The 25,160-nt window shown below is 38.4% G+C and overlaps 1 protein-coding gene across 1 annotated transcript in view; it reads right to left on the bottom strand.

Annotated features, from left to right (window-relative positions):
* LOC103780908 (kinesin-like protein KIF26B) overlaps positions 1-24,264 on the bottom strand; it is a gene marked incomplete at both ends in the record, with an annotated part of 144,505 nt that extends 120,241 nt beyond the window's left edge. Inside the window, one exon of the mRNA XM_008948607.1 lies at positions 23,731-24,264. Within this exon, the coding sequence (XP_008946855.1) occupies positions 23,731-24,264 (534 nt within the window). The remainder of the gene's footprint in view (positions 1-23,730) is intronic.
* Positions 24,265-25,160: the final 896 nt, after the last annotated feature.

Here is a 25,160-nt window from a genome sequence, read left to right as displayed (position 1 = left end):
CGGCCCGCGCCCAGCGCGCCCCCCCCCCCCCCCTGCCAGTGGTCCCAACTTTTATCCCCAGGCAGGGACACCTGACCTTTGTTCACTCAGTGCAGGACCCCTGGGGCTCATTTCCCTTCTGGCTCTCCCTGCAGGGCCGGCCGCACCCTGGGGGGAAGCTATAAGGCAAACTCACCTCCTCTTTATAAAGGGCTGTAGGAATCACCCATATGTCAACCTTAATTCGGGGGCTCGGGGTTCAAACCCCAGCATTTCACCATGGAGTTACCTTGTAATACTGCAACACTCAGACTCAAGCGGAACATCAGAGTGTGCTCAGATGAGTTCCTCAAGTCACTCTGTTGCTATCCTTTCCTTGTATCAAAGCAAGAACAGGATAACAAACTAGAACTTGATATTTAATGATAGAATTGTCCATTTGCTCATGCAGCCAGTGGAGATGAAGGGCAAAGATGGTGCTAAGCCAAACTCTATGCCAGGCTGGGAACCTCTTTTTGTGTCTGGTACTTACAGAGTATTGTTTATACTGCATACATTTGTAGATCTGTGTCAATCCACAGGCTGAGTACCTCACTAGGCAACTAAACACATATCCACAATGTTTGACTAATAAATTCTCATTTATTCAGAGTTCAGTACATATACATAAAGTAGTGGACAGAAAGAAGTCATATAATTCATACACCTAGATGCTACTGACTTCAAGTCAGTTCTATCGCATTCTTTTGTATCATAGATTGGAGAGTGTAGAAATCATTTAAACTATTACACCAAACTGAAGAGTGGGCTTTAGAGGTAACTTTAGCATGATATCAAATTTTCCCTCTCCTGTCTGACATTGCTCACTGAAGTTCACACATTCACAAACTTGAGCAAATGCACCAAGGATATATCAAGCATTTAAGGAAAAATACTCACAGAACAGACATTCCACAACTGTTAGATAATTTCTTTTTTTCCCCACCCCAGTTCAGAAGACATAGTTGAAATGTACACTTTGAACATTAAGAGAATCAGAGTCTAGGTGGGTATTGCCCTTCTTTTCCCCCAGTAATGTATGCCTTGCAAGTACAGTTCATGTAAATCTGCCTCTTCAGTGTCACTGTCTCTCTCATCAAATACTGGTTTTGGATTTAAGGGGAAAAAGAAGAAATGATTCCTTGATTCTGCTTCTCTTCTGTGAGTATACACATAACATATACATGAGGTTTAAGATCAGTTAATAGCATATATTTTGACAAGTTCCTTTATTGAATTGTTGGCAGCACATCACTGCCTGGATAAGCAACAAAAAGACAAAGCACAGAACAATACAACCTTTCATGCCTCAATAAAAACCTTTTAAGTACACATGGAACAAGAGATGTCCCTCCCAAGGCCCCATTTTTTTCTCCTATTCTCATAAAAGCAAGATATCCATTAACGTCCTCTTTCATTGCTTTCTAACAGTATACAGCAAGAGCTGGAGATAAGTCATGATTTAAATTTGCTAGTTCATAGGAAAAAGATAGCTCAGCAGTTAAACCACAGGTGTCAGCCAGACTACATTCTCCTGTTCCAATTAGAGTGTCACTCTGTGCATAAGACTCGTCATCATGCAGTATGAGGTTAATTATATTTACGTAAGGGTGTTTTACAGCCAAGCTCATTAATGTTTCTAAAACTAACTGAGGACTCCCAGTGGAAATTAATAAACAAATGGAAATTAGCACTTATGAAAGATGTGAAACATCCCTTGCTCTGAAGGTAGTGTTAGCATTCAGGAACAACCCCAAAATCTATCTAATGTCAATGACTGATGAATGAACTGGATGCACAGAAACTTATTAAATGTACCAATATCTAAACCCAAATTTAAGATACAAATCTATGTTCAAATTCACTAGAAAGCAATCCTCAGTGTCCAGATATCCTAATCTCATGGGAGAAGCTCACTAGCAAGAAGAAACTGAAGGTAGAAAGCTCTCTTTCATAAACGTACACACACTCATGAATTACTTCTTTGGCAATCCACTCTTGATTCAGAGCAGCACTGGATTTTCTGCCCAATAAATACTGACAAAATTACTCCCCGGTTAATATAGACATTTGCCGTCTAAAATAAGCCAAGAAAAAGTTTCTCCTTAAAGACTTCCCTTTAAAAGATGAGTTGAGGGAAGCTCTAAAAGATACCTCTCTCAAAGATTTAACAGACCAAAGCCATCAAATTCTCATAAACCTGCTTAGAACACAAATTTAGCAGGTTAATCTCAAGTTTTCCATTACGCACAATCAGGTGTTCTGGCTTTTCTAAAACATTAATCTTTTATCTTCTGTCTGACTACTTTTGACTCATCAAAGTTTACTCTCAGTCATAACAGCATAAGGTTATTCTTCCTCTTTGGCTCAGAAAGCCTGGCTTCTGACCTATGGGACTAATGATACAAGGATTAGGAGAGGCATCTCACAATACATCTTTCAAGTGTCTTTCTTCTGACATATGTATAGAATAGCAAATCTGTCCAAGAATTAAGTGACCCTATTGTTTTTCCTGAGCTTGACCTACTCCTACCAATTCTTACAGACTGAGGCAAGAACTCTAATATACAAATTTATTTTGAAAACTCAAAGGATTCTTCCACTCTTAGCATATACGAGTTCACTGTCTGATGTGACAGCATAGTAGACTGCAGAACAAGATAAAAATCTCATGTCTTCAGTAAGCCACCAACTTCACAGACACTACAGATTTCAGCAGAATTACAGTAACTTGTCTACAGAAAGCAGAATCTGAAAACAAATGCACAGGAGCTGACACTTTGAGTCTCTTCAGCAGAATGGAGGTTAATGAAGGAAATACTGGTTTTCTACTTCACCTAGAGAAGACATCTCTCAGCAAGAGAATATATCAATAAGTAGTAGGTCCTCTTCCTACAATCTGGCTATTTTATCTGAACCCCTCTGGAAATATTCACTTCATTCCTTTTGCCTAACATGGAAGTTCTCTGTTAAGTTCTGCGCAGTAAAAAAAATGTGCAGCATAAATTTATGTATGGTAGGATTCAAAGGACAAGGTGACAGCTGGGACCCATGGTGCTCACTGCCAAAAAAAATAAGGGAAATGTGGGTAATTTGACATTTACTATATTTCATTTTCATAATTTTAGACTGTTGTTGGGAGAGGTTAGCATGTGAAAACAGGAAAGGGAAATTTACTTAAGAGTTAGTTTTGAATATTATTGTTAAATACAGCTTCAAAAGCTTTGAGATAAATCTGGTAAAGGGTTTACTGAACTAGGTGCAGAGGGGTAGAGGGAAATCTTGTGCTGCCCACACAACTACCAAATTAATCTTACCTCATCCTTCCCAGTGCAAAAAGGAACAATTACACCATTCAATCAGTACAACTTGAAAGTGGTGGGGATTTGCTAAGTCAGTCATCTTTAATACACCATGGAGTACCAAGGACATAGTCTGCATCTGTCTCAAATCACTCACTACAGAGCTGACATTTAAGGAATTATTCAAGACAAAATCCACCTTCAGAAAAAAAATAACTTTTAAATGGTAACACATTCCTGTAGCTGAGGGCACTGGCATAGTCTTATAGCATCTTGCCCTTCGATTATGACCTTTTTCTCCCATAAGCAGGATACTAAGCGCTATAGCTTGAGATTTGCGGCAACCACTGATACAGACACTGTAAGCAAGGGCAAGACAGCAATTCCCAACAGTCCTCTGCTGCCAAAAGAATCTGTTCTAAGAAGAACAGGCTGAAAAAAGGACATGCATAGTTCCTGTTGCATTTAGCTTCTGTCTTGGACATAGGCATACCAAATACTGCTTAGCAAAGGCAACGCGCTATTCATTGTGAATACTAAAACTCCAGGGAGGGTCCTTGGGTGTGCTTTGCTCCTGCTTCATTCAAATTTGCATACAAAAGCAGAAATATTGATCTAGCAGAAGGGGCTATCATAACAGCACAGACTTTGTGTCTAAATACAAAACAATGCACCTGAGAGTGAGGTCTTTCAAAGGGTGAATCACTAGGACTGGTGCTGATTATGCTTTGCATTTAACAACAAGTCAGACTGTATTTAGCATGAACTACTTTTACTTAAACATTACTTAGTTACCATGACAGCACCTAGAGCTTAATTACAACCTCCAGCTTCCTGCTGTCCAAAAGAAAGATGACCTTTGACTGTTCCAGCCTCCTCCCGTGTCCCTACATAAACAAGATAGCTACTGAACACTGATCCAGTGCACTCCTCAGCACAGATGAAATCCTAATTTGCACAGACATGGGCACAATCTCGCATCAAAACTGCTATGACAGCTAGTTCCTTCTCACACTCAAGGGCCCATACCATTAAATGAAATATTTTACTAAAGTCTTATGATCAGCTCCTTAGAGGCTGATCAAACAGCCAATCAGACATTCAAATGATGAGGGTTCTCCCTACTGTAAGACATTTTCCTCTGATTCTTCTTCCTTAGAGTGCAGCCTCACAAGAGTATTTCTGAAATTTGTTTATGCTATATTTTCTATTGTAAATAATGACACTATTTTCTCAGCCATCCACCATTCTCCTCCTTACTTTCACTCATTCACTCAGTGCACATTCTTGTCCTAGCTTTCGAGCTGAAAAGCAAAGAAAAACAAAACCAGAACCATACAGAGCAATAGTACTGCCTGAAAATCTGAGAGGTACTTCTTGAGCGCACTATCCTCAAAAACAATGCCACATAAGAATTTAATTCACAATAAGAAAAGCTTTATTATAAAACAGGGAATCTGCTCTATTAAGCCTATTACAAGGGTTCATTTGCTTGATCAGCAAATTCCCATACAGACCACAGCTTGATAAACACAAGCTAATGCACATTCCCAAACAACCTCCACCACTGAGACATGAGGGTTATAGGTTCATTTCGATCTGGTTTATCAATTAATTCATTTTTCTCAATTTGCCAGTGCCCTCCTGAACTAAGTAATCCATGGAAGGAATAGTTTGCACTCTCTACATCAAAAGGAATCAGTATACTGAATCTGAAGTAGCACTGACCAAGCCTGCTGCTGCTTTGCTCACTTTGTACCAATATATTTATTAAGCAGAAAAACAAACAGGAAAAAAATACAAGGTGGGCAAGTTACGTGTTTTGAAGCATCCAGGACAGCAAATACCTACCCTTGAACGAACTCAAGCCTTGTACAGGATGCAGATGCTAGTCTGCAGTACTCCTTTAGTCTGAGTGGCACAGCCTGCAAATTTTATTTATTGGCTACTGCTTCATTATCAAAACATTTTCTGAAAGATAATATTCTGAAAGATTTTGTACTTTGTTACAAAAAAAACATAGCTACCACAACTTACCTTCCTCAATACCATCCATGTTTTCTGAGAGCCATTCAGGATAATGCCAGCCTCTCCTATACCTCCCCAAGGAAGCTACAGACAGGACAGACATCCTGTGATATAAATCTGCTCAGTGTCCACACCCCAGAGCTCCCTCAGTGAAGCAGACTGCCCCTGGGCAGACCCCTGCAAGGTTGTGAAATATCTCTTGTGAGTAAAGTAGTAGAGCACCATCAGCTAGACCCAAATACGCTTCTCATTCACTAAGCTTCACCAGCCAAGTCTCCATGGACAGATTAACAATGTAAGAGTTCCCATTTGGCACATTCCCACACTTACTCTGCCAAAGAAAAATAGGAACCACAGCTAGCAAGAGAGGTTCTGGTCTCAATTTTCTGTCTCTAGGCACTTCAGCAATATAAAAAGATACTGTGCAGCAACACAATAAAACTGCTTCCTTTCTTGTCAAGAAAACAATAACTTGGCAACCTGCATGAAAGCTGAGGTTGCTCCTAGCTTTCAGAAATTTTTAGATCTACTTTTATCAAGTTGCTAATTCTCTTAATTACCTGTATATCTTGCTGCTCATTATAAAGCTGTGCAGCTGGAAATTAATTGGATCTTTTTCTACTACGTGCCCACACGACCAAATCTGACTTCTATATCTCTGTGCACATGGGGCAGCAGCTAGATGAAGCAACCACACTTTTGAAGATGAGGCACAAGTCTCTATCACTACTGTGTGCAGGAGTAATACATTTGCTATGAAAACAAGCTTTCATTTCTCTGATCAGTTACTAAACTGCTAGCAACATCAAGACATCATTAAAAGTTCAAATCTTAACTGTAGCTGTTTCCCTATCACAAACAGCAATCTGTAAGCCATTGACCTTTCACTTGTCAGTGGACAAGAATAGCTCTAGAAGCTACCAGAGTGTGTCAGCATGTAGGCTTAACTTAAATGGCATTATTGACCCAGAAAGCAACCTCTTTCTATAGCTAGCAAAAGAGTAAGCAATTAAAAACACCATTAGTTTATCCACACATAGGTATAGGAACCGGATCATTAGTCTTTATTTAAAAGACATATGATCAAGTTCTACTGTGAAAGCACAAGAGAGACTTCATTTCCAGTAGGGAAAAAAAACCTGACAGGCTTAGAGATTCCTGCAATGATTACTGCATAAGGATGTGGCATAATGGAAATTAAGTCCACACACAGTCACTTTAAGATCTGACCTTTTTTGGTGGTAAGATCAGTACCTCTGATGGGTCTCCTACCCAGCTGCTCAAACCCAGATTCATGGGTTTGACCCCCAAGGAACCAGCAAATGCCTCAAATCTATGCAGAAACTAGTACCATCACAGTGGCTTCCCCATCAGAAAACAAGTATTAGCTTTTATATAAACTGCTGCCAAACTTTTAATTATAGCAGTGGTGGCAGGTACCACAGTAGTACATTTTTTTTTTCCTTCTGTGTGTTAGGCCATAAGACTATCAGTAATGTACCTTAGGAACCCAAGGACTTGAATCTTGCAAGAGGCATGAACTTCTGAATAAATACAAAAGAGCTGCTTGAGGAGAAGAATCAACTAATTTAGAAGTTATGCATACTTTAAACCAAGCGTTATAGAAGCCTGGAAAATTTAAGGTAAGAGACTAAGAAATCTTTCTCAACTCAAATAATTCTAAGTTTGAAGATTTATTCTGTGGTATCCTTCTCCAAACGCTTTCCTAAATCATCTTCACATAGAAGTACAATTTTTAAGAACTGATTAAATAGAAGTTAACCTCTGACACTAGTGATTGCTTATACTGCTTACACAGCTTTCTCTTTTTCTGCCTCAATGAAATATTAACATCTCATACTCTGAAAGGAGTCCGAGGAGAGTCTTGTGTATCCTGATTCATCCTTAGTGGAATAAAATGTACAGTGCACATTTAATGGTCTGATAAATTTGCATCTCTCAAGACAGGTCTGAAGCTCCAAGTAGTCTCAGCTCTTCTGAAAATCCACTGGAACTTGTAGCTAGCAAAGACAGCTTTAAAAAAGAAATAAAGCATTCAGATCACTGTGTCTAGTCATTCAGTTGATGCACCCCCCCTCTCCATTTCTGTTTAGTTTAACCAATGCTACAATACACCTTCCACTGTATTACCTGCATTCCAGTTATATCTCTCATCTTCAAAAGAACAATTTGTCTCATTCCTAAAAAAAAAACATCTTTTCTGCTTCCTCTGTTTGGGCTTGATTTCACAGGAAGCATTTAGAACTGCAAACTACCCAGTGTTCTACTTGAAATTTGCTTCTTAAAATGTTATCAGCTTAAATGCTCACAATGAAATTAAAATCACTGAAGATGCATATATTCAGGTGAACCAATATACTCAACTCATCATTTGTAAGGGCAGTTTTCTTTCTAAATGCTGACTGGCACTGTATGAAGTTGTAAGGGCTCAGGCAGATAAAGAAGGTGCTGTCCTGAGTCACAATAGCTGTCCATAGGAACACACTTAACCTTTTTGTATGTGGCAAATACAAGGTGATAATGATTTGTCTTGCAATCACATTTCTACACCTAAGTCAATGAAGCCAAGCTAAATGATCTTGAATTTGGTGTAAACCACAAACATGTATCCACAGTCATCACGTATTCGTAAACTCGCTAAAAGGTTATCAAGATGATCCTGTGTCTGAGTCCTGAGACTTGGATCCAGCCAGGACAGCCAGACTAGGAGCATTTACACAAGGTTGAATGCAGAGCTGCTCAGAAGTTACACTGTACATTCAGAAGGGTTCAGTATCACTAAATGTAAATGCGGGGGACTGGTTATTACGTGGTCCAAAAATGCACCGAAGATGTGCAGAAGTGAAAACAAGGGAAGAACTACCAGAGTGGTGTTGCAAGAAAGGCATTTTTAGGGGGCTGAATTATAGCTGGAAAAGACTCAGAAGTGTAAGCCTTTCACTTGCCTAGGGAACAGTCTTACTTTATTCCCAGAAGCAGAGGTGTTGATACATCCCTCAGAAGTCAACAGCATATCCTTTCAATGCAAATACCTTACAAGACATTGATCCCAGCTAACATCTCAAGTCAAAAAAGCATAACAGTATCATACTCCTCTTTTTCCCTCAGGGAAACAGTATTTCATTTCAACTTCCATACTGACAACTTCCACAAACCATGGCCTAATCCACAATCTCACAATGTAACTCATCATGAATTGGATTATCTATGGCTTTGTGTAGCTACATTCCCCTTTTCTACCTCTATTAATAGCCACATATAAGTATTCCTTCTTTCATGGTACCAACATAGAGATGTGACAACAGCTAATATCACAGTTATCAGTCCTAATGGGATCTGCCATGAAATTGTCTCATTTCCAAGGAAGTCAGTAGGCAGTTGCTAAAGACAAAAAAAAACCACCACAGGTAGTGCTGCAGAAGCTATGCATCAGCAGGAGTGACCTCTCTGTAAATTTAACAAGGTTGGCCTTTCTAATCTGTCACAATACATGAACACCTGTCTTACTTTCATGTTAATAATAAAAATGTCCTGCTGAGGTTTTAAAATTATTTTATGACAGCAATAAGCATCGCTTTTAACAAGAATACATGAAAAGAATTCAAAAGGTGCCATAAGAGCCTTCAGATGAGACCAGTAGCTGAACAGAAACAGTTCCTTTCTGGCCCTGAAGGTGAATGCCTTAAGGCATAGATTTGGTTGCCTTATTACCTTAGTTTGCATCGCTACAACCGTTATTAGCAGTCATAAAAATCAGTCAACTATAAGTATTTGACTTGGAAGCCACTTCCTGGGGTGAACTCTATAGACTAACTAGGTGCCAAGTTACACTATGTTGTCTTCTCTTTGCTCTAGATTTATTGTCCTCTCAACTAATCAAAGAAAAAAAAAAAAAAAAGAGGAGGAGCACATCCTCAACTGAATATCAAATTAAGCTCTCTTGCTGTATACTGTAAATTGTTAGGAACTGAGCCTCTCTCTGTTCTGCCCCCCTTTAACCAGTAGCACGAAGAGGTCAAGTTGTGAGCTTCAGGCTACGCTCTTGCTATGGTACTCTACTAAACAGGATGGGTCTCTTACACAGCACTAAACTGTCTCAGCTTTTTACATATACTCCTAGTCTACTTCTGTTTTCCAAACTAATCATGGTTTTACCCCCTCTTATTTGCTTAAACTTCTGTTAAGCTTTCAATCAAATTTCTTTGTTTCAGTTGACCATTTTCAATTTGCAGATCTTGAAGGAATCCAAGATAAGGATGGATTTCAAGGCTCTAGCTCAACATTACATTAGCTGAAACTGACATAGCATTTAATTCAAGTACACACAATGATCCTTCCCCAGTATATGTAATCTGCATTTTGGTCTGCAGGAGCCATCATAATCCATCTTCAGTATGACAGCTTTACAGTATGAAGATCACATTCCCACATTTCCCCCTAGGGCTTTTATACACTGAGAACTGTCCATTCTCAGCTGGAATTCAGTGCACATTCACTCACAGATTGAGTAATTAATACCAGTCCCCATCTCCACCAACCAACTAAATAAGGTCAGATGGAGAACAATGTTTTCTGCTCACCACTGATTTTAGATCAGTATTCTTTCTAGACAATGCTGAGGCACATAACTTTTGCTTTTCTTAGATGGCATTGAAAAAAAAAAAAAATCAGTGAGGAGTTTGAAAGATATGAACTGCAGACGTAGATTTCCAAAACTGCACAGTTCTGAGAAGTGTATAATATGGGAAGAGGCACTATCTCTACTCTGCTGTGCTCTACAGCCCCTCCTGAAATGGCAGAAGAGAGAACAATTGAACATCTACAACCTGCAGCACTACCAAATGGCAACCATTCCTCACAAGAGGATATTCTTTCAAATTCCATCAGTATAACCTATCATAAGAATTTTGAGTGGGCAAATAACCACTTGATTCATCAAGGATTATTTTCCAGTAAAAGAGAACTTGGATCAAACCAAGTATAGACTCCACACAGCTTTAACGAATTCATATCAGACATTTCCTGTCTAAAAGAAGGGCTGTAAAACACAAAGAAGTGACAGCCATAGGCAGTCTTATGCATCTTACTACCTAATGTGTTTAGCTTCAGAATGCAGTGCACACAGTAAATACTGCCAATTATTGACTTTTTACTCATACATACATTTTGTGTGCACTTTCACAGCAAAATTCATACACAGTACATATACAGGATGGTATTCCAGTTTTTGTTCTGAATTATTGCCTGTCTCTGTAGTACAATTAATCTCAGGTAGACTCATACTTTGTGAATTATCTAAGACCCTTTTCATTGTCTTAATTTCTACCTTCTTGTGGGTTTATTATTTCCTTAATTTTTACCACTGACATTTGTTTAGGTTTATTCTTGTTCTGTTACATACCCTGGTCACTTTTCTTGTCAGCAGCCTAAGACACAGGAGAGAACAAAACAAACCACTTGGAAAGTTTAAAAGATCTTCTCAGTCAAAAGGTTAAGAGATTATCAGCACAAGACACTTGTCTGAAAGTATACAGAAATATATGTACATATATATTTATAGCTACATTTATTTATTCATCATAAAAGTCAACCTAAATAAATTGCAAACAACTTTTCTACTTTCTTTTTCTTTTTTTCTTTTTTAAATACATCGACAATGGATATACAGTTTCTTCTACAGAGGACACAGAGACAAAAAGTTATTACTCCAAGGAGTTTGCACAGTAAACTGACAAAATGCACTTCAGTACAGTCTAAAAATAAACAGTGAATAAAATTAGTGCCGTAACAATTGGTTGATATTTTTTATAAGCAAACAGCAAAATTACATTAACTGGCCCCTTGGGAATAAAACAGATTTACAATAGATTTAATTAAATGCATTTAATGAAGTCCAAACATAACAAACAGGCTCATTATCTGAAATGATGCCTAAACTCTAGTAAACAATTCTGAACTGTAATAAATGTCTCATGGTTATCTTCAGTTTTCATTTCAGCTTTCAGTATTCCACAAATAATTTTTAATTTCACATGAAATGTTTTGAATTTTTCCTTTTCAATCAGTTTCCTAGGTTAGTAACGTGCAAGTTTCAGAAGTTACTTTTGAATCAGTTTTTGAAAGAAATTCTTTATTCTATATTAATTAATTTTTAATAGAGCATCATGGACTCATTTTCTGCTCCATAACGACATGCCAAACGAAGGATGACTACAGTCAGTGGAAGTGCAGTGTTGTAATCTGTGTAACTGAAGAGAAAGGTCTCACATGTCTCTTCAGAAGGTATATTGTAGGCATTTACTGAGACATCTTGCACAGTCATTTACACTAGAATAAAGAGTATACAAGATGGGCATGAACTGGATCCAATATACAGAGCACCATTCCATATGCAGAACTATAATCAAACCTGAAACATTCATAGATCTGCTGCTTAGAGTGTATTCTTAAGAGGGGCTGAAGTGCTCCCCCTTCTACAACATTAGCTTTCAGAAGTTGGTGTACTCCAATTCTTTGATTTTCTTAATATCAGCAGAATGGCATACAGTTATTAAAAGGAAAGAGCATTATGAACCTCTGTCAGCAGTCGAGTGAACCTGATTTCAGATCAGAATCTATCCTGGAATTTATTAGTAATTTATTTTGGTAAAGCAGGAGTCTTTCCTAAAGTAAACAAAGTGTGGAAAAAAATATATTTGTGTGTGTATATACATAAATATATGCACACAAGGAAACCAGACCAAGGATGGCCAAAACAAATCAGAAGTGGAATGAATATATTTATGCGTTAAAGCACTAAATTCTCTATGCTATTTAGGTATTAAATGAAAACTTCAGGGGTAATTCTGCAAATGCTTCCCACTACTAAGTGACAGAAGCCATCTAAAACAGGTGCAGCTTAGTCCTGTGCCTAACCCAGGGGTTAGAATTCCAAAATACACATTCCTGTACAACATCCCCTACAGACAGCGAGTTTCATACACACAAGGTTTAGTCCTATCCAACAAAAATCAGTGATTATGAAAGTTCAAGAATAAGTTTACAAAGCTTAATTTTCCAGTAGAATAGCATTGCAGAAGGTTCCCTAGGCAAAAACAGAGCAGCATAAGAGGATGACAGGATTTTAGTATCTGCTGAAACTACTTTTATAAAGAATTAAGGCAGAGTAAACAACAAGGAAGATATATCCTGGACTGAGAATCTTTTAGAAAGAATACATTTCAATTATGTTAAAACATAAAAAAAAAAAAAAAAAAAAAAAATCAGAGGTCAATTTGAAGCTTCTGTAGTCTTGTTCTTTCCCAAGGGCATGCTTTCAAGTGATTCCCTTTAAAGCAAAGCCTGTTTTCTTTTTAGAAAGCACAATAGCAGCTTGTTGTAAATGGTAAAGTGTATGAACTCTGGGCAGTTGACAAAAATTCCAGTTCAAGCCATATCTGAATATAAAAAAAAAAAAATCAATGAGAAAGGTATTTTTAGTCAGTCATTTCAGTTTCCAAAGATCTTCCAAATTTTTGAGAACCATTATCATTTCTCTATTTCAAAATCCACTGTGATATTGATTCTTCCAGGCAGGCACAGACTAACTTCCACCTGAGAAATTGCAAGATGGCCCTTTTTATTGTGAATGTAACAGAAGAAGAGGTTATTTTCTGGACTCTTCACAAACTGTTTAACATTCATCTCAGGCATAGCCTTCCACTTTCCTGTACATCTGCTTCTTAACATGTAAAGCATGAGACAAAAATTGTTTTCTTCAAATATATTGCCAAGGTTTATTTCTGATGCTCAAAGTATTTTGGGTCCTTTTACAGGGAGGGAATTTAAAGTCTGCAAACTACTATACAGTTATCGCTCCAGCTCTCTTTCAGCTGAGTTTACATTTCCTGGTAGAATTTTATTTTTCCCCACTCTATGTCTGTGGAACATTTAAAAGTCTTGGGAGTAAATTCTTGAATCAACTAAGCACAAACCATTCTCTTGCTCTAGTAGACTTGTGGTTACTGACAGGTCCCTTTGGCTTTCTGTACTACCATCTAGGGATTCTTCAAGAAATTACAAATAGGGATTTCTACTCAATGTATTCAAATTTAGCACAAGAATACCGGCAGCAATAGCAGTAACAAAAATCTTTTCTCATGAATGATATAAAATTGTGCAGCATATAAAAATTAGATACTTGGGAGCAATGAGTTGTTTTCTGATATTTCTGTTAAGCATTTGTAGGTGCACTGTCACACTCAAAGGGAAATGAAGCCATAATAAGGCTCCACAGCCACACTTGAAACCACCTTTACAAGATAACATATGAGGAATGAGGTGCTCTATCATATTCATTACAACATGAAACGCCTAGAGGCCCCAGAACTGACAGCCCCTTATACCAGTGCCGACTGTCCCTGCTTCAGGGGCAAAGCATTGAGGAAGCAGGAAGAAGAGGCAAATACAATGTGTGATTAAAGTCATTGAGCAATGAACGGAAAAGGAAGAAGATAAAACATCACTGAGCTTGGGGGGGTGGGACGACACCAAAAAAACCCTCATAACATACATAACTTGCACATACATAACTCTTTTCCCATGCCCCTTTCAAAACTCTTCATCTAGCCCTAGCTGTTACCAGGCCAGGTGTCTGCATTTTGCCTACTTATATAAAAGTAATAATGAAACTGGATAAGCTGGTCTCCATCAATGTTCAGAAGGATCTTTACAAAGACTCTCAAGTGCAAAACAATGCTCACGAGATAATCAGCATCACTACAAAGTCCTGGCTATAAATGGCACTTCTAGGCATTTAGGATTACAGAAGCATAGACCCTTGTGATAACTTACTAGGGCAAAGAATAATGAAAAGGTAGGAACATGAGAACTAGATTCTTCCCTCCAAAGCACTTATTTGCATGAACACAACTCAGTCATTTACTTAGCATTTACACCCAAGAATCAAATAAAATAGATAAGTTTTAAGACACCTCCCGATCCTTTTGTAATTTGTCGGGAAGGTCTAGTGGACAGGAACCCTTACCTGAGTTGTTCTCCAAATTCACCTGACTAGTAGCTCGATTTTATTATTTGCTGACCAGGACAAACAATAATATTCATTTATGTTACTTAAAAGCAAAAAAAAAAAAAAATCAGAACTCTTCCACAAGCTTGCAAACTATGCCTCAGTTAAACCTACCTAACACTGCAAGATTCTTTGTGATGACTTTCATGGAAGCCAAATGCACACAAAGCTTTCTGAGCACATTTTCCCCATCAGCCCTGTCTGTGATCACTGTTATGATATACCTGTATGGTACAATTGAGAATTGTGTCACATCCATTTTTACCTTTTTACCTCCTGCACATTGGCAATGAACTTTACACAGTCTTCAGGGATCAGAGAGACTGATCAATTAAGAACTGATGATATCTCATTACTACGCATTCTCTTCTATGTTCTGTATAATTTAATAATGCTTGAGTTAATTTTCCACCTTCTATGTTGTACTACAGTAACTAAGAAAATATACAATAATAAAACAGATTATTTTGCTTATGATTTGTGTTTAAATCCAGCAAAACTACGTAGTTCCAGCAGCCTAAAACCTGTCAGGAAGAAAAGCAATAATAAACCCTATCTGTCAGCTATCTGCCTCTCACAAGAAAGCAAAGTATTCTATATGCCTTAGAATAGAAATTTTTTTCAAAACTAGGCCTAAACTCTGCTTTTAGTAATAGCCTTGACTTTCTTGCGAAGTAATAGATAGTGCAGTAAAAGGTGTAAAGAAATTGAAGAATTCACATCACAGGTATGTTTTATAATCACCCAGTGACACCAAACTGTACTCCCTGTAGATCGATGCAGCCACTGTGAAGTCAGGGAAGCAGAAGTGATCTCATCAAGCATAGTTCCAAACATTAATTCTTTTCCTGGATTTCCCGTTAGACAAAAGCCTGTGCATAAATTTAGCCAGCTATTTCATAGACACATATATGCCACTCTCACCATTTCTTTTAAAAAAAAAAAAAGCTGTATGAAGTAAAGCATGACAGACGCATGTATTTGATTCACAGAACTGTCACAACAGAAACACCTCCCCCCTTGCACCCCTATCCATACAGCTATTACCTTGCACTGCTTGCGGTTTAGTCACCAGATGTTCATGTCTACCAGTCAGATCTGAGACTTCATAAGTTTATAAACCCAAAGCCCTCAGACAGATTAATGACACAAATGATAGTGACTCTTGTACTCCAAATATAAGGAAGAGCTACACGTGCTCCTGCTGAGATTTGCTAGTAACATTAGCACAGTGAGCACCAACCAGCCTCTTGGAAGAGGAGAGCTCATTACCTTTCCCTTCAGCCTTTGAAGCAGTTCCAAATTCAACTAGAGAGGTTAGATGGGAATGAAAGGTGAGGTTTAATTTCATGTCTCCTGAAGTGCTGGGGTTTAAACCCCCAGCCCTGAATGAGGGTTGACATGTGGATGATGTCCACAATCAAGCAAGAAAGATCTTCCTGACTGGTTTTCACCCAGGGTCTGGCCAACCTTGGGTGGGAACCCATTAGGAGATCACCACCAGGTGCCCTCTCCTTTAGCACTAACATCAGGTGTCCCACCTCCAAGTTAACAGCATAAAAGCTGGCTCTACCCACAGTGGATAGGGGGAGTGTACCTATATAGTAAGCATACTATGTAGGCTCTCTAGTTACTGCAAAGGCCCCCCAGCTGCCTTCTGTAGGCAGAGCCCACAGCGGCAGTGGGACACCAGTACAGCCAGAAGCAGAGGAAGGAACAATGGTATCATTCTTTGGCCACACAATCGGAGTTGGACTAACCACCTGGGTCTTTGGTCAATTTGCCCCCTGCATCCACTGCATCCAGCATTGAGAGTTTATAAACCTTTCATTCCACCAGTGACTGGCCACCTTGGATCCTTGGCATGTGATTTACGATCAGAGGGAGGAGTATAGCTGGTATGCTGCTCACTGGTTATATCATCCTCCTTATTGGGACAATCACTCAGCAAGAGCCTCCTCAGAGGAGTTTGTTGATTTACAAGATGGCTTCATTAGAAAAGAGGGGCTTTTACTCATCTCTGTATGTATGTAATCCTTCCTTAATCTTCATAAAGTACAGCTAGGCACATTCAAAATTCAAAAGCTGCTGGACAACTAGCTTTTGCTTTCATCTGTCAAGAGGAGCAGTTCCAACGTACTCTTCAGTGTGGGGTCAGACCAGAGGTATACGGAAAAAGAAAGCTTCCCCATCCACCAGCCCAAAGGGAAGCTGACCCCACTTGGAGTGCAAGACACCAGTGTTCACTCCCATCACCACAGCTGTTCTCATACTCTGGCTGATCAGACCTTACAGGGTTGATATTGATCTCATTCTTATCTCTATTGCACCAATGTAGCCATGTCAACTGCAAAACAATTATCTTGAAGTGAGACAGAAAAGAGTCTGACCCCAAATGTATTTTGTCTGAAAACATGCACCTCTCAAGTTCATAATACGCTGGAATATAAGGAAACAATCATCAACTTTAACTCAAATCCACAGAATTAAAGATAACTGTTCCAACAGAGAATTTGATGCTTCATTTCTGACATCATTTCAAAAGTACTTTAAAGAAAACAATGATTTTACACAATAGCTGTATGGAATCATATTTCAGAGTTACGTCAGCATCTAGCTAGTTATTCCTTACTTCCCAGAAGCACATCATAGCATCAAGGAAAAAGGCTTTGTCTTTTTTTTCCCCACAGTAATACAGTTCTTCATATTTCAAAGCCAAAATATTTTTCTAAACAAAATCAGAGCTTAGAACATGGTTTTACAAAATGAAAAAGATAACTTTATTATGATGTTCCTAAATCTAATCTTAAATCTATGTTGCATTTATGCAAAACATGAGAAACAAATGACTTAGTCAAGGAGACAATACATCAATTTGTGTCTTGAGTGGTGTCCCTTAGAAATCTAAAGGGAAGCTCCTAAAAATTTGCTTTCTAATTCTTTTGTCATCCCCTCCTTCCCATCTCGGTTAGAATGAGTTACCTTTGGGTATGTACATTTCTATTTCCTCTCTTTTTGTAACAGATGTTGAACAATAGTAAGATACAGGAGGAACATCAGCCTTAGGACCAAATATTTATGCAATGTTAAAGACCAACATTATGCTCACATGAATGATTCAACCAATGAGAGTTTTTAGAAGACATGAATATTCATACACTTGAGTAAGAAATTTTTTTAAATAATACATTTAAAAGATTTCTGAGATATACAATACTTACGTCAACCTCTGGCAACAAAGTTAAAACCATTGGAAAAGCACTTTTCACTAATCTGTTTATCAGGAGCCTCCATCCAAAACACAGCACTCGTCATCTGGTGTTTACCCTTCACCAGGTTCAGGCTCTAATCTAGGCTCTCTCTTTCCAGCTGCCACTCAAAGGCCACTTTCAGAACAGAGGAACAAAGAGTCTAAGAGCTCACTAAGTACATCAGTATCCTTCTCCCAGTCAGCCCAGTTACACCTCTGGCGGACAGCGTCAGTGGTAGCTTCAGGAATTCTAGTCCTTAGCTGTATATTGGATGTATTAAAAGGAAACTTTCTTAACAGAATATGAATAATTTCACTTGCTTTATACTATATGGAAATTTCTCTCTTTTTTTTTCTTATCATAATATTAAAAAAAAAAAGGGGATTTTTTTGTTGCCCACAAACACAATCCTTTTATGAATTTTCCTAAGCTCTTGGCCTCAGTACTATTTCCACAAAACTCTACACTGCATCAAAAAGCATGTTTCCTCTTCTCACTTCCAAATGGGCTGTCTTAACTTAATTCTCTATGTTCTTGAACTATGAAATGAAGCAGAAGTTGACAGATTTTTCTGATTCTGTGCCAACCTATTTACACCATGGGAGACAAAGGGATAATTTTGCACTGATGTTTTAGTTTGTCTTCTCCTTCTCTCCATTCCATCTCCACGTCATTTTTCTCACTGTTAGAGCACCTCCCCTCCTCTCAGTTTATACTGTTGTTCAATGGTGCAAACAATCAGCACTGCTATTACTTCAGAAAAGAAAGTACTCTCACACATGGACAAAATCCTTTAGCTACAGAGCAGAGGAGAAAAGCAAGACTCCAAATCCTCACTAATTGTGATCTCCTGGCTTTTGCTAATTTACAGGATTAACTCACTCCTCTAACAGTCCACAGATTTCTTCCTCACATCACAGTTGAGTCATGGGGTTTTCATACTCACAGGATAAGCCTACTTAGCTCTTTTCAGTCCATGGGATACTCTTTACCTCTTTCTTCCCTTGGTCACCTCAGTATCATGAAGGGGAAAAGTAATGATTCTAAGGTCATTAAGCCATGCATAAAAATGCCATAAGAGATCAAATCATTTCAGAGTAATGCAAAAAAGAAACAACTCCTACAGTTCACATAGACTTCAGTTTTCCCTCTTGATTATACTGGAGAATGAGTATACAACTAGGCTGCTAGCTGAGGAGATGGACAGGAGAAATGAAATACAAATAGCCAACTCCTATAATATCCAAATTGAATGATCAAACAATCATGGCAAAATGTCAGTTGATGATCTTGTCAGATCAATGTTAGTGATGTGGTTTTAAAAGGCTTTTAGTCAGAGGAAAGCTATTTCAGAGATAACTAATGTGTGGGGGAAGAGAGCAACAGAGATAATTAAGAGAGATATAATTTCAGTGCCAATGAATTTGTTTGACAAACTGTTTCTTGGCCCAATCAAAAAATCTTTGGAAATAAAATCCCCGCACTTCCAGTCTACATTCTCCTGGTAGAATTACTTTGTTGTTAGAGTCCAGGTCACAGAACAACAACAAAAAAAAAAAAACACACATCAGTGCAAGAGCTTACATTCATTTCTTCAGCATCATCATCATGAGCTGGCAGTAACAGGAGCAAAGTTTTCTACTATGTTCATGGAGCCATCACACTTGAATGTGGATCTCGGACATGCGGTGAGTGAACTACTATTGAAACACAAGCCATCCAAAAAATTTTGTACCGAAACATAACCACACAAAGGCAAAATAACTTCTGTGAGCGGTATCTCATACTGAATGATGTGTGGTCACACAAGAACATGGTACTAGCAGAGAGAGTATACGAACCTCTGTTTCTTTTATTGCTAAGGTGCTTCAGCAAAATAGGTCTGGCTCCGGCTCTAGAAATCATGGAATAATTATTGAAAATACCAGTTCATCTACAGATAGAGCCAGTAACTTGATGTCTGTACCTTGCATTATGTGCTTTAGAACCTACTTATATTACCCTGGCACTGGTGTAGCAATCATTAACATTTTAGCTTTATCCTGCTTGCTGAACACTTTAAAAAAGTAGCAGCAAGTGGAAGAGAAATAAATTAGACAGCTGAGACATGGAAAAAAAAGCTTGGAATCAAAATCCTGGATGAGAATACCCCCCACACAGGCATTGGCTCTGTGGCCAACTCTAATCATTACCAGTTTCTTTTTAAAAGCCTGAGCCTGAAAGAACTGATGTGTTATGAGACAGTCATGACCTAAGTAAACTCCAAACAAATCATTCATCACTGCAAAACGCCAGAACAAGCTGGTACTTTGTCAGAGAACAGTGTTCTTCTAAACACACATTATACATAAAGAGGAAGCAGAAAGCACATACTGTAGGCTTTCATCAATTGTACACAAACAAAGCCTTTGATAACTCTCTGAATAGGCTTGAGATCATTATGCCTGGAGCCAACAAGCTCTCAGTAGTTTAAGAGCTCATTTTCCAAACTTTTGGTCAAAAGGATCTTTTTAAGTGCCGAGGAGAAAGAAACACTTTTTCCTTGAATATCATCCTGTTCACAATACCCCTACTCAAATCCTTACATGCATTATCATTTTCCGTACCAAATTCAAACTTCACAGCCACAAGGTCTGGAGCAGGAGGTGCTCACCTACATCAATGGCCACGTTTTCCATTATGCATTCTTCCCTTTCATGGCCCACATTGTTCCTGGCACAGTTAGCCTTTTCCATTTCTCTGGTTCTTTCCTGCCTTCCTGTCACTCAAGCCTACCAAAAACACTGTGCTAATTTTTTTTTTTTCTTTCCCCTTTTAAAATAATGTACTCAAAGACATGAAAAAATTCCTATGCAGATGCAGGAAGGTAAGGAGAGGACCAAGGAAAGGACCAACGATTTATGTTCTGCAGCACACACCACAATACAGTTAACTGCAATGCTTTTGGTTTAAAGGCACACCAACATGCAAGAACCACACGGTTAATTTAGGTTAAAAGAGAGTGCCCCATTCTAAAGAGAAACTACTTCTAAATAATGGAGTGCTTTTACACCAGAAAGACTGTTTTAGTGTAACCAGCTTAATCTATTTGAAAGAAACCCCTAGATCTGTCTGAACTATTAAAGAATACAACAGATTTGAGTCCTTAATTGTGGTGAGTTTGTTTTAGCTACTTTAGCAGCTTTGGGTAATAAAGAAATAAAAATGTTATGCATTGAATTTAGCATCACACTGTTTATAAAAATTATGAGAAGCAATCATTTCATCAAGGTGTTTGAACTTCTGGCTTGCACATCAGTACCCCAGGCCCAAAGGTTTGTTTTGTTTGTTTTGGTAGGGCTTATTTTTTCCCCTTCAAGAAGTGTTATGTAATAAACAGTAAGCAACAAAAATGTACTTAACACCATGGCATCCTGTAATTCACATTAGCAGCTGCACCAATAATTACAGCCCTTCTCAGGTAAAACCTCACCAATTTAAATGAGCTTCCCCTGAGCAGGAAAGGATTGAAATCCCTTTGAGCAATAGCGGTATCAACAGAAGCCTTTACAAGTGTTAAAACACAGTTTGATCTCCAGGGTATACAAACGTTACCTGCTGATGACTGAAAGAGCATGATTTCAAGGCTCTGGATCAAATTCTATTGAACGTTGGCTGTTATTTTCCTACATGTATTCAACAGAAAGGGGTCAGTTCTATCCTAACCAGGTAATCATTTCAGCATTCCAGTGTTTGTAAGAGGGTTTTAACCGGCCATGCTTTTTGTTTAAGAACAATCAATTCCCTTTCGCTGCCTGAGATTCCCTGTTTTCTAAGAGAACCACTTACCAGCAAAATTTGAGTCATCCCCTTACAGAAAACAGCATCAGTTGTTCATTTATGAGACAGGCCTAGGGGACATCACAGGTTTTCGGAACCAGATCTTTGCTTCTGTCTAGGCAAGGGATGGCTAAATATAGAATCACAGAAAACAGGGCCAGTGGGGACTGATGGGGCCATCTACACCATCTCCTAATCTCAAGGTGGGAACAGTTCTGCCTAAACAATTCTTAGCAGCTATTCCTCTGACTTACTCTTAGGAGACTCCATTCATAAGTTTCCATAATACCTCCATGAAATTATTAGAAAGTTTCTTTTACATCTGGAATGTATCTCTAGTTAAACACAGTATTACTACTTCTATTTTTCAGACTTTAAGCATATAATACATTCCTAAATCTGGCAGTGTATAAATTGAAATGTTTTACTTCTGATAGCACTCTTTCTAAAAATGCAGCAGAATAGTGGCATGTCGTTTAAGACTTGCCCTACACTATTGCAGCAGCTGAGTTCTACAGTACTCAACCATTTATGTCAGGTTATCTGGACTGTCCAACAAAAGCTAATTTACAGTAGGAGGTGTCTTCAAGAGGCGCCATTAAGTCTAGAGACATGCGACTTTCTCCTTGGACATCAATTTAACAAGATCATGGTGTATAAGGGTACTGCATCTTTCTGAGAGAAGTGCAAGGCTTTTTACCCCTCTAAAAAAATAAAGCCTTTTTTTTTTCCTATTTTCTATTCCTCTTGGCTAACACACAGTAAGGTTTTCTAATTACTGTTGTTAAGGGAAGGCAAGAAAATTTAATTAAAATATAGATACTTGCAAGTAAGCAGCTAGTACCTCTTTTTTAAATTCACATTCAAATCAAGAAGGTAAACCATCTAAGAACCATGAACATTATTAAAAGGTAAACAAACCCCACATCTTCATAGAAAATGAACATAAAAGATTGTGAATGCAATAAAACTAAACTGATTTTCCTAATACAAATAATAATTATCATTTCCTTAATGTGCATTCTTTGTTTAGGTTTTTTTATTAAATCAAACTATGATCACATACTGACCTGCCCAAATGTGATTCAGGTTCACTAGAGCATAAATCCACAAAACTATAAAGTCACATATTTTCCAGATAAAATAACTGTAGTTCACTTCTGGTTTTACCAAGCCTTCTTTGATGCATGACAATATCTTAATTCTTATGTATAACATTGCTTTTTTATGACTCCGATATCAGTTACTCATACTGATAAATGTTAAATATTAATTTAGGGATCTATATTGCAATCTGTTCATAACTTAGTAGAAAGACCAACTTCCAGAGATATTTATATGCCTAAGGAAGCCAGGAATTGGCTGGGAGAACCCAAAAAGAACAGGCTTATGTCACCATCTGCAAGTGCTTGACTACTCTGAAAACCTTACCACCTGCAGCTAAGTGCATCAGAAAGCTTACATCCCAACATGAAAGCCCCTTCTGGACCAGCTGGTGTGGGTGGGTTCTACAGGTACTTACAGGTGTGTTGTATCACAAAACAGCAGGCCAAGAAGAAGGACGAAAGAACTGAGTACTACATGAAAATCTGCTCAGAACTTCTAAGTGTGGACCTTTTCAATCCATAAGAACTGATAAGAATCAGAACACCAAGAATGAGTTGAATCTGTAGATTACCAGCACACACTAGCATCAACAAGTATGTATGTAACTTAGAGCACATCAATGAAGGCAGTGCTTGCTATTTATAAACAAAGACTATAGGATCATGAGAACACATGATGAACCAAATGACCTTCTGAGTTCTTCCTGAATACCAACCCAGAAATGACCTGATGCACTAGTGACACTTTCCACTTGTGAGTAAACAAGTGTCTTTGTCCCCCAGCTGTTGCTCCAGCCAAGTATTAGGAGTGAAAACTGTGTGAGGGAATAACTGCATATACTGTATGAATAGTTATCTGCTATTAAAAGGAACAGCTTGGTTCTATTAATAATAACTGATGAATTAATAAAAGGTGTTTTAATTAGTACTGGTTGTGATCTATGTCTCCCTCAACTCAATCCCCTAGCAGGGAAACAGGAATTTATAGCACTCCTTGTTCTGATGCTCACTACATGAGCGCCTCTACTTCTACCCAACAGGAGCAAGTACTGCTAGCATGCCCATGCAAGCTTCAACAGGGAGAAAACAAACATATGTTGTTATTTTAAAATACTTACTTGGTAGGGATATAAAGTGACACCATTTGTTCTTGACAGAGACCAGGTGCCATCAAGAAACTGATGAGCCTGGATCGCCACAGAGTTGAGAACATTACCATTGCTAGGGCTGGTGGCCATTTGAAAGCTGACCTTGGCTTGGTGTCCAGGAGAGCCATTTTTCTTTTCCACCCCGTTGACAATTCCTAGACTGTTGGGTTTTCCACTGTGTTTGTTGGCAACAAAGCCTGTATAATTAGATGTAGCAAAAGGAGCAGGCACGTATGCCCAGTCCCTGGGCTGCAGGCTGCCCATGTGCCGGGGACTGACTAGTGTGGGCGTATTGGAGAGAGGTGGGGGAGAGCCTGGTGAGGCATCATAATGTTCTGAGTTGGCAGCTTGCTCTAAGGTCAGCACCATTTGAATGGCCTCTTGCTTCAGCTGGTTCAGGTGTGTGGCACAAACATCACATCTGTTGTCCTTCTCATTCCATGCCTTACGAATGGTATTAGGAACTTGGAGCTTGTCATGAATCACCAAAGAGAAACCTGGGTCCTAAAAGAGAAAAAGAAAAAGAAAATCAAACAGAGAAGGGAGGGGGGACAGGAGAGAAATGTTTAACCATGGTCACCACAGTGAAACATTATTACCGATGATTGTGATTTCAAAAGCCAATTTATGAGATAAGCTTAGAATGCAAACAAAGGCCATTAGATACAAGTCAACATATGCCAGCAGCAGAGCTGAACAAAAATTAGAAACTAGATTGTGTTGGAATGAAAAAAAAATCTCTTACTTTTACTGATAAGTGGCAAATATTATAATTCCACTGCAAGCTTCAATGCATGGCAGTGAGGGAATTAACCTGCTTCACACCACTGCACCTAATTTCTGGCTTGAATAAAATCTATTCTTAGTTACACAGGTGAGATCAAGAGCAACTTCACTAAAACCAGTGGACTTGTAGCAAGGTTCACAAATCCATCTACTCATCAGTGCCAGCTTTTGGTACTCAAAATCCAGGAAATTATCTGCACCACAAAATGTAAAATTTCAAAGCCTGCCTGTAAAGAGAAAAAAAATTAAAAAGCAGAAGTACCATCAGTCTCCCAAAATCCTTTTCAGAATTCAAAACAGATGGATATTTGATAGTTTTCAAGAGCTTTTCATAATTTCATTTACCAAGAACACACTCTTCAGGTAAAATAAAAACCCACTCTTTTCTGTTAATGAAGTGTTTTACCACCACTCCCATTATCTGCCAATAATGTAAAATAAAATGATAATGTTATTTAGAAAATAGAACACATATAGGTTCAATAATTTGTAAACAATTTCCCTATTGGAAAGCATAGTTTCGGTGCAAAGCCCCATAATCAGGTTTCAAACCTGTTTCAAATCGTTCCCTTACAGGTAGGCTTTGAATATCTCCAAAGAGCGATATGCCACCC

This window comes from Merops nubicus, unplaced genomic scaffold (genome assembly GCF_000691845.1).
Source record: "Merops nubicus isolate BGI_N331 unplaced genomic scaffold, ASM69184v1 scaffold11341, whole genome shotgun sequence".
NCBI lineage: Eukaryota > Metazoa > Chordata > Aves > Coraciiformes > Meropidae > Merops > Merops nubicus.
This window is presented reverse-complemented; position numbering and strand designations above follow the sequence as displayed.